Source organism: Erythrolamprus reginae, chromosome 11 (genome assembly GCF_031021105.1).
Source record: "Erythrolamprus reginae isolate rEryReg1 chromosome 11, rEryReg1.hap1, whole genome shotgun sequence".
Classification (NCBI taxonomy): domain Eukaryota; kingdom Metazoa; phylum Chordata; class Lepidosauria; order Squamata; family Dipsadidae; genus Erythrolamprus; species Erythrolamprus reginae.
In genome coordinates this window covers 36,522,007-36,531,442 of record NC_091960.1, presented here as the reverse complement: position 1 = coordinate 36,531,442, position 9,436 = coordinate 36,522,007, and the positions used below count along the sequence as shown (strand labels likewise).

Here is a 9,436-nt window from a genome sequence, read left to right as displayed (position 1 = left end):
TTTTTAACCTGGGAGCTGGTAAAGATGATGGGGAAGGGGTAAAATAGATAGAAGGAATAAGGGAGAAAAAATGCGCTGTATTTGATTTTTTCCCTTGTTTTCGCCATACAGAATCCCTAGTCTTTGAAGGATTGCGCAGAGAAAAGAACACAACATAGCAACCGCCTTGCAAGGGAAGAATACACGGAGGGACCTTTTCTTTTGCACTATGAAAAGCATCGGTTGGTGAAATTGCAAATGGAATCTACAACATATCATTCCAAAAAAGCCGCCAGAAAGAAAGAAGACAGTAGAAAAGAGATGGGCTTGACCTCAGAAACATTATCAACATCTTGCAGAAGCCGAAATAAATCTCTAAAGCAGAATACCACAATAAAGGCACCTTTTGTACCGTTGAAAAACATCAGCCGTGGAAGAAAAGCGAAGCATGATTATTGTTTAACAGCTTCGCGTGGAAAGCAAACACAGCACAAGAAGTTTGCAGCTTTCAGAAAGCTGCAAGTTGCCCTGTTTGACATATTGGATAAAAATTATATTCCCACGCTAAAGACGTCCTTCCAAATTTCAAATGTTGGAGAGTTGCTAGAAAAGGGGAAAAATGACACAACGGAGACAGATAATTCTGTGGAAGCAGGGTTTTTTTCTGGAGAATTGGACCCTGGGCAGACAAATTCAGATTGTGACATCAGAAAATCTGGAAATGGAGACAGATCTTCAAAATTCTTGGCCTTGAGCGATCAGAGCGTGTGTGCAACGTTACCTTTTATTGAACCAAACCATGGAGAGGAGCCAGAAATGGACCCTTATCACGTCCAAACAGGTGAAGCAAGGAAAAAGAGCTTTCATAAGGCTTCTTATGGAAGTGATGTGCCGGTGCCTGGAGGCTGTTGGGGCCTGGATGGGTGTCAACAAACTCAAACTCAACCCAGACAAGACGGAGTGGCTGTGGGTCTTGCCTCCCAAGGACAATTCTATCTGTCCATCCATTACCCTGGGGGGGAATTATTGACCCTCCTCGACCCACAGCTCACATTAGAGAAACACCTTTCAGCTGTGGCGAGGGGGGCGTTTGCTCAGGTTCGCCTGGTGCGCCAGTTGCGGCCCTATTTGGACCGGGAGTCATTGCTCACAGTCACTCATGCCCTCATCACCTCGAGGCTCGACTACTGTAATGCTCTCTACTTGGGGCTACCTTTGAAAAGTGTTCGGAAACTTCAGATCGTGCAGGATGCAGCTGTGAGAGCAATCATGGGCTTTCCCAAATATGCCCATGTTACACCAACACTCCGCAGTCTGCATTGGTTGCCCATCAGTTTCCGGTCACAATTCAAAGTGTGGGTTATGACCTATAAAGCCCCTCATGGCACCGGACCAAAATATCTCCAGGACCGCCTTCTGCCGCACGAATCCCAGCGACCGGTTCAGTCCCACAGAGTCGGACTTCTCCGGGTCCCGTCGGCTAAACAATGCCGTCTGGCGGGACCCAGGGGAAGAGCCTTCTTGGTGGCGGCTCCGACCCTCTGGAACCAGCTCCCCCTTGAGATTAGGATTGCCCCCACCCTCCTTTCCTTTCGCAAACTCCTTAAAACCCACCTCTGCCGTCAGGCATGGGGGAACTGAAACATCTCCCCCTTGCCCATGTTGTTCTGGTGTTAGATTGATTGTGTGCTTGTTTTTTTTTATATTCTGGGGTTGTTTTTTATGAATTTTTAGCTTAAATTGTAATTAGATTGGTGGGTATTGGATTTGTTATTATGTATTGTTTTTACCTTGTTGTGAGCCGCCCCGAGTTTGCGGAGAGGGGCGGCATATAAATCCAATAAATCTAATCTAATCTTTCTGTTCTGATTTCTGATGCAGAAAAATTGAATACTAAATGTCTTGGACCAATTGAAAAATATATGGAAACTGGGAGCCACGTGGTTAAAGAAACAGAGAAGGAAGGGGCCTATTGTGAAGCAGAAGATGATCAAGATGTGGAAATAATGTTCTCCAGAGGTCCAAGTGGAAGAGCTATTAGTGATGTAATCCAATCCTACAACCCCCCTCCCTTCCCCAAAACATCAGTTAGAAGAAGAATTGTCTTGATTGATAAAAAGTCTCACGAAGGAAACAGATGCCAGACCTCCGAAGCACTTGCATCGTTTTCAGACATCAATCATACGTTAGATCCACAGACTCCAACTTCCAACCAGAGTGAAATTAAGCTGCCAGTGAAGGAAATGAGGGGTCTGAGTCTGAACCCATTAACTGAAAAGATCCGGGAAGACCAAATGACCCTTGAAGAGGAGGAAAGTAACGCCAGGGAGAGCAGCGAAAATGTAGAGCGATTCTGCTTCCTGCTAAAAGACAGTGACGTTCGATACGATGAACATCTGGCTGGAGATTTGGTACCTGGAGACGATGGTCTTTTTTTATTTATTTATTTTGTCCAATACACAATGAGGGTTTTAGTGGGTATATATCTATATACACATAGTAAAATACACGATGAAGGTTATAGAGGAGATACTCATAGTAAAATATATCTAAGAAAGAATAGAAGAGAAGATATAGTAATAGAACATATCAATGAAAGAATAGAAGAAGAGATATAGGAATAGAAGAAAGGTATAGGAGATATAGGAGAGCAATAGGACACGGGACGGAAGGCACTCTAGGGCACTTGTACTCGCCCCTTACTGACCTCTTAGGAATCTGGAGAGGTCAACCGTGGATATTCTAAGGGTAAAGTGTTGGGGGTTTGGGGATGAATGCTGGCTGGGGAATTCTGGGAGTTGAAGTCCAGATATCTTCAAGTGGCCAAGGTTGGGAAACACTGTTATAGAGGATATACTCATAGTAAAATACACGATGAAGGTTATAGAGGAGATACTCATAGTAAAATATATCTAAGAAAGAATAGAAGGGAAGATATAGGAATAGAACATATCAATGAAAGAATAGAAGAAGAGATATAGGAATAGAAGAAAGGAATAGGAGATAAAGGAGAGCAATAGGACAGGGGATGGAAGGCACTCTAGGGCACTTGTACTCGCCCCTTGCTGACCTCTCAGGAATCTGGAGAGGTCAACCGTGGATAATCTAATGGTAAAGTGTTGGGGTTTGGGGATGAATGCTGGCTGGGGAATTCTGGGAGTTGAAGTCCAGATATCTTCAAGTGGCCAAGGTTGGGAAACACTGTTATAGAGGATATACTCATAGTAAAATACATGATGAAGGTTATAGAGGAGATACTCATAGTAAAATATATCTAAGAAAGAATAGAAGGGAAAATATAGGAATAGAACATATCAATGAAAGAATAGAAGAAGAGATATAGGAATAGAAGAAAGGTATAGGAGATATAAGAGAGCAATAGGACACGGGACGGAAGGCACTCTAGTGCACTTGTACTCGCCCCTTGCTGACCTCTCAGGAATCTGGATAGGTCAACCGTGGATAATCTAAGGGTAAAGTGTTGGGGTTTGGGGATGAATGCTGACTGGGGAATTCTGGGAGTTGAAGTCCAGATACCTCCAAGTTGCCAAGGTTGGGTGGGGGCAGGTCCAACCGTGGTGGGATTAGCCAGTTCACCAAACTGGGCAGGATTTTAGCAACCAGTTTGCCTGAATTGGTCCGGAGTGGCTGAAGATCCTAAATCTCAAAAGTCAGCATAAATAATAAAAGCTGGGTCTTTGTCACAAAACACACCCAACAATATATGTTAATCTTACTCATCAATTTAAACACTCTAGCACCTGTTTCTCAGGTTGAGCCTACATTGAATTGGTAAAAGAGGGTCTCCAAAGGAGAATTCAGTGGACCATTTCTTAGATGCAAATTTCAGTCCCAGCTTCCAGAGAAGGGAAATTTAAAACCGAGAGCAGTCTAGGAAACATACTTATTTGGACCTAGTGCTGGATAGAATAGTCGGAAGTGGGTTTGTGATTGATTTTGATGATGGATTTGAGGGGAAAAAATCAGGAAGCTGGTCACTAAAAAAAAGATAAAAGTAATCTTGAAAGATAATTTTAAGATTTGTATGTTCTTTCTAAGGAAGAAGAAAGCCTACCACTGTGTAAGTCTAGCAGCATAAAAATAGTCTTTTATGTAAGTTCCTTTTCTTTTTTTGCAGCGTAATAGATAATAGATAATAATAGATTAATCCTTTGATTAAGCTTCTCCACTGGGAGAAATTGCTAAATGTGCAGCACAGATAGTAGTAATAATAATAATAATAATAATAATAATAATAATAATAATAATAATAATAATATATTAGATTTGTATGCTGCCCCTCTCCGAAGACTCAGGGCGGCCCACAACAATGATAAAAACAATATTATACTGGCACAAATCTAATATTAAAAGAAATAACTAAAACCCTATCATATTAAAACCAAACAACACATACATACCAAACATAAATTATAAGGAGCCTGGGGGAAAGATGTCTCAAATCCCCCCTACCTGGCGGTATAAGTGGGTCTTGAGTAGTTTACGAAAGACAAGGAGGGTGGGAGCAGTTCTAATCTCCGGGGGGAGTTGATTCCAGAGGGCCGGGGCCGCCACAGAGAAGGCTCTTCCCCTGGGGCCCGCCAGATGACATTGTTTAGTCGACGGGACCCGGAGAAGGCCAACTGTCTGAGACCTTCTGGTCGCTGGGATTCGTGTGGTAGCAGGCGGTTCCGGAGGTATTCTGGTCCAATGCCTTCCAGGTTCAAACTGCTATATCTAGCGTGCAAATTCTGAATTTACTTACTCTAAGTGGTCTTGGGGTTACAATGACAACTATGATTCCAATTTAGAGGGAGGTGTCAAGCTCCAAAACAATTTAGAGAGCCAGGTGTTTGCAGGTAGTCCTCAGCTTATAACTATAATTGAGCCAGAATGTTGAAACAGATGAGCCGTGATACCCTTGTCTGTTAAGGTTCATAGATGCAGGAAACAACTACAGTATTTACAATAAAATCGATAAAAATCCAAAGCTACCTGTAACAATTATCTTCCTGGAGTGTGCTTGTGCAATGGGCAGCCGCTCTTCTGGTTTCTGGCGTGCCCATGCGCATGAAAACCATCTGGCTGGCGCATTGGAACCTGTAATGAGTTATGGCTCCCTCTGCGTGCCATTTCCGGCACGAGTATCATAGATTCATCATCATGGGCATAGATAATCCTCGACTTGCAACCACAATTGAATCCAAAATTTCTGTTGCTAACAGAGTTGTTAAATGAATTTTGCCCCATTTTCTGACCTTTCTTGCCAAAACCTTTAAGCGAAACACTGCTATTGTTAAGTTGTTTTTGTTGTTGTTGTTATTATATTATTATTATTATTATTATTATATTATTATTATTATTATTATTCTTGCTGTTGTTCTTCTTTTTTTTAAAAAATAATTTATTTATTAAGTTAATAAAAAAGAGGGGAATATAAACAAAATAGGGGGGGAGGTACAGAATCAAATGGTTTAGGAAAATAGTAGAATTGTTACATGGTAATACATAAAAGTTTATATCTCAATATTCTATTTCTTAAACTATATACATACAAGATATCCTTGTCATTACTGTATATATCTTATGTTCTGTTTATAATTTGTAACATTTAGTTTCAAATGCGTATATATATATATATTAGTTAGTGGAAAGTGATTTATGAAAAAAGAAGACCAGAAAATAAGAATATAATTAAGGAAAGGGAATGTTTTAATAATCAGCTGAAGTAATTAAAGAAAGTTGAGATTTAATTAAGAGATTCTTCTTCTTCTTCTTCTTCTTCTTCTTCTTCTTCTTCTTCTTATTATTATTATTATTATTATTATTATTATTATTATTATTATTAATTAGATTTGTATGCCGCCCCTCTCCAAAGACTCAGAGCGGCTCACAGCATACAATGTAAAACAGTGAATACAAAGACAAATCTAATTAATTAAAAACTATGTAAGCTAAAAAAACCAATATATTAAAAATCAATCAAACAAATTCAAATCGCAGCCATATATCGCATTTATTGGCCAAGGGTCTAGATCCAAGTGCCCCGAGCCTGGCGACATAAGTGACTTTTAAGACTCTTGCAAAAAGCGAGGAGGGTGGGGGCAGTGCAAATCTCTGGGGGGGGGGGAGCTGATTCCAGAGGGCCGGGGCTCCCACAGAGAAGGCTCTTCCCCTGGGCCCTGCCAAACAACGTTGTCTGGCTGACAGGACCTGGAGGAGGCCAACTCTGTGGGACCTAACCGACCGCCAGGATTCATGCGGCAGAACTTGCGATCCTGCAGGTAATCTGGCTCGATCCCATGTAGGGCTTTGTAGGTCAATGACCAACACTTTGAATTGCATCCGGAAACCAACCAGTGCAGTCTGCGGAATCTTGGGGAGGCCCATGACCGCTCGCGTGGCTGCATTTTGCACGATTTGAAGTTTCCGAAGAGTCTCCAAAGGTAGCCCCATGCAGAGAGTATTGCTGGTTGTTAAATGAATCTGACCTCCCATTGACGTTGCTTGTTTGCAGAAGTTTGCAAAAGGCGATTCTATGTCCTTGGGGCACCGCAAGAGTCGAATGCTGTACCAGTTTATTTATTTATTTATTAATCAAATTTGTATGCCGACCCTCTCCACAGACTCGGGGCGGCTAACAACAGTAACAGAACAATATAAACAAATCTAATATTTAAGTTAATTTAAAAAGAAACCCCAATTTAAGAAACCAATCATACATACAGACATACCATGCGTAAATTGTAAAGGCCTAGGGGGAAAGAATATCTCAGTCCTCCCATGCCTGACAACAGAGGTGGGTTTTAAGTAGCTTACGAAAGGCAAGGAGGGTGGGGGCAATTCTGATCTCTGGGGGGAGCTAGTTCCAGAGGGTTGGGGCCGCCACAGAGAAGGCTCTTCCCCTGGGTCCCGCCAGACGGCATTGTTTAGTCGACGGGACCCGGAGAAGACCCACTCTGTGGGGCCTAACTGGTCGCTGGAATTCGTGCTGCAGAAGGCGGTCCCGGAGATAATCTGGTCCAGTGCCATGAAGGGCTTTAAAGGTCATGACCAACACATTGAATTGTGACCGGAAACTGATCGGCAACCAATGCAGACTGCGGAGTGTTGGTGTTATATGGGCATGCCTTGGGAAGCCCATGATTGCTCTCGCAGCTGCATTCTGCATGATCTGAAGTTTCCGAACACTCTTCAAAGGTCGCCCTGTGTAGAGAGCGTTACAGTAGTCGAACCTCAAGGTGATGAGGGCATGAGTGACTGTGAGCAGTGAGTCCCGGTCCAGATAGGGCCGCAACTGGTGCACCAGGCGAACCTGGGCAAACACCCCCCTCGCCACAGCCGAAAGATGTTTCTCTAATGTGAGCTGTGGATCGAGGAGGACGCCCAAGTTGCGGACCCTCTCTGAGGGGGTCAATGATTCTCCCCCCAGGGTAATGGACGGACAGATGGGATTGTCCTTGGGAGGCAAAACCCACAGCCACTCCGTCTTATCTGGGTTGAGCTTGAGTCTGTTGACACCCATCCAGGCCCCAACAGCCTCCAGGCACCGGCACATCACGTCCACTGCTTCGCTGACTGGACATGGGGTGGAGATGTACAACTGGGTATCATCTGCATATTGATGATACCTCACCCCATGCCCTTGGATGATCTCGCCCAGCGGTTTCATGTAGATATTGAATAGCAGGGGGGAGAGTATGAAAAACAGAAGTGCCATTGTAACTTTGGACTGTCACTAAACAAACTGTTATATGTCTGTGTAATATTGTGGGGATTTTTCCTCCAGGAACGGTTTGGGTCCCTAGTGAAACTTCTGGGAAGCCCCACCGTTACTCATGAAAAGTCCAGCTTGGAAAGACTTGCAGAACTGGAGGATTCTCCAGATGTTGAGGTGAATCATTCCAGTTTCATTTTATTTTTCATCTTCCTTTGCAACTTCAAGGGATAATTGAATAAATGACAGAATAGAACAGCTGTGAATCACAGAAGATGGAATAGAAGGCACACGTCACTCAGGCAAAAAAATAATAATAATAATTTGTGCAAAGAAGAAGAACAATTGATGTTGCAGGAAAAAAAGGCGCCTCTCAGCAATGCAATAACTAGTGTATTGATCATTTATTGGTTCGTTTTTTTTCTTCCCTGTCTTTCTGGTGGTCTAGGGTAGATTCTCAGGTTCAAAACCAGAGCATTCAGCCAAAAGAGTATCATATTTTTTGGAATATAAGACATACCTTTTTACAGCCCCCCAAGAGAGGTTGAAAACTTGGGTGTGTCTTATTTATTTATTTATTTATTAGATTTGTATGCCACCCCTCTCCATAGACTCGGGGCGGCTAACAACAGTAATAAACAGCATGTAACAAATCTAATGTTTAAAATAATTTAAAAACCCTTATTAAAATAAGGTCCAGGAGGGAAGTGTTTTTAATAGGAAAGTGAACACAAGAACAAGGGGGCACAATCTGAAGTGAATTGGGGGAAAGATCAAAAGCAAGGTGAGAAAATATTATTTTACTGAAAGAGTAGTAGATGCATGGAACAAACTTCCAGCAGACGTGGTTGGTAAATCCACAGTCACTGAATTTAAACATGCCTGGGATAAACATATATCCATTGTAATATAAAATACAGGAAATAGTATAAGGGCAGACTAGGTGGACCATGAGGTCTTTTTCTGCCGTCAGTCTTCTATGTTTCTAAAACCAAACATACACACAAACATACCATGCATAAATTGTATAGGCCTAGGGGGAAAAGGGTAGTTCAGTTCCCCCGTGCCTGATGACAGAGGTGGGTTTTGAGGAGCTTACGAAAGGCAAGGAGGGTGGGGGCAATTCTAATCTCCCGGGGGGGGAGCTGGTTCCAGAGGGTCGGGGCCACCATAGAGAAGGCTTTTCTACACCGAATGTAGACCCACCCGCACCCACCCTTTGGCTTCTGCCCCCCAGCAATTTGTCTCCTTGCAGGAAATAGGGAAAATCCTTTTAGGCCAAGCAACCCATTGTCTCAAGTAGATCCCTTTGTGATCTCGTACTGTTTCTAGCTATGGCAATAGTTAAACAGTCCGTGGATTGATGTGCTACCTGAGCCCACTCATTGGGTAAACTTCCTTTTTCTCCAATGCATGCTAACAGTGACAATATGCCAATAGATAATTTAATTCGAATTCAAGTCTGCAAGAGACCATTAATTTAATTCTGGTTGTTTTCATTGCATGGTTGTCCTAATTCCTGTAATACAAGGAATGTGAAGACAGTGACACCTGGTTCTCTTCAAAGAGAAGAAAAGAAGGTAGACGCTGTTTTGCAAGCAGAGCCACGTGTATAGGTATGCTGCTGCCAGTTTATTTATTTATATTATTCATAACCAGTCAAGGGATCTGGGCACCTTATAAAAAAAGGAAATACTGTATGTCTTATTGTATTGTATTGTATTTATTAGATTTGTGTGC

At 42.5% G+C, this 9,436-nt stretch overlaps 1 protein-coding gene across 2 annotated transcripts in view; it reads left to right on the top strand.

The window, feature by feature from the left end:
* The first annotated feature begins 111 nt into the window (after positions 1-111).
* The window catches only part of SPOCD1 (SPOC domain containing 1), a 29,942-nt gene continuing 20,617 nt past the window's right edge, over positions 112-9,436 (top strand). The window contains exons 1-5 of one of the 2 annotated variants that reach the window (XM_070764451.1): positions 112-820; positions 1,861-2,390; positions 4,039-4,092; positions 7,769-7,873; positions 9,228-9,312. In XM_070764451.1, the coding sequence (XP_070620552.1) occupies positions 238-820; positions 1,861-2,390; positions 4,039-4,092; positions 7,769-7,873; positions 9,228-9,312 (1,357 nt within the window). In that variant the 5' untranslated portion in view covers positions 112-237. The remainder of the gene's footprint in view (positions 821-1,860; positions 2,391-4,038; positions 4,093-7,768; positions 7,874-9,227; positions 9,313-9,436) is intronic. The other variant, XM_070764450.1, reaches the window with a different exon arrangement.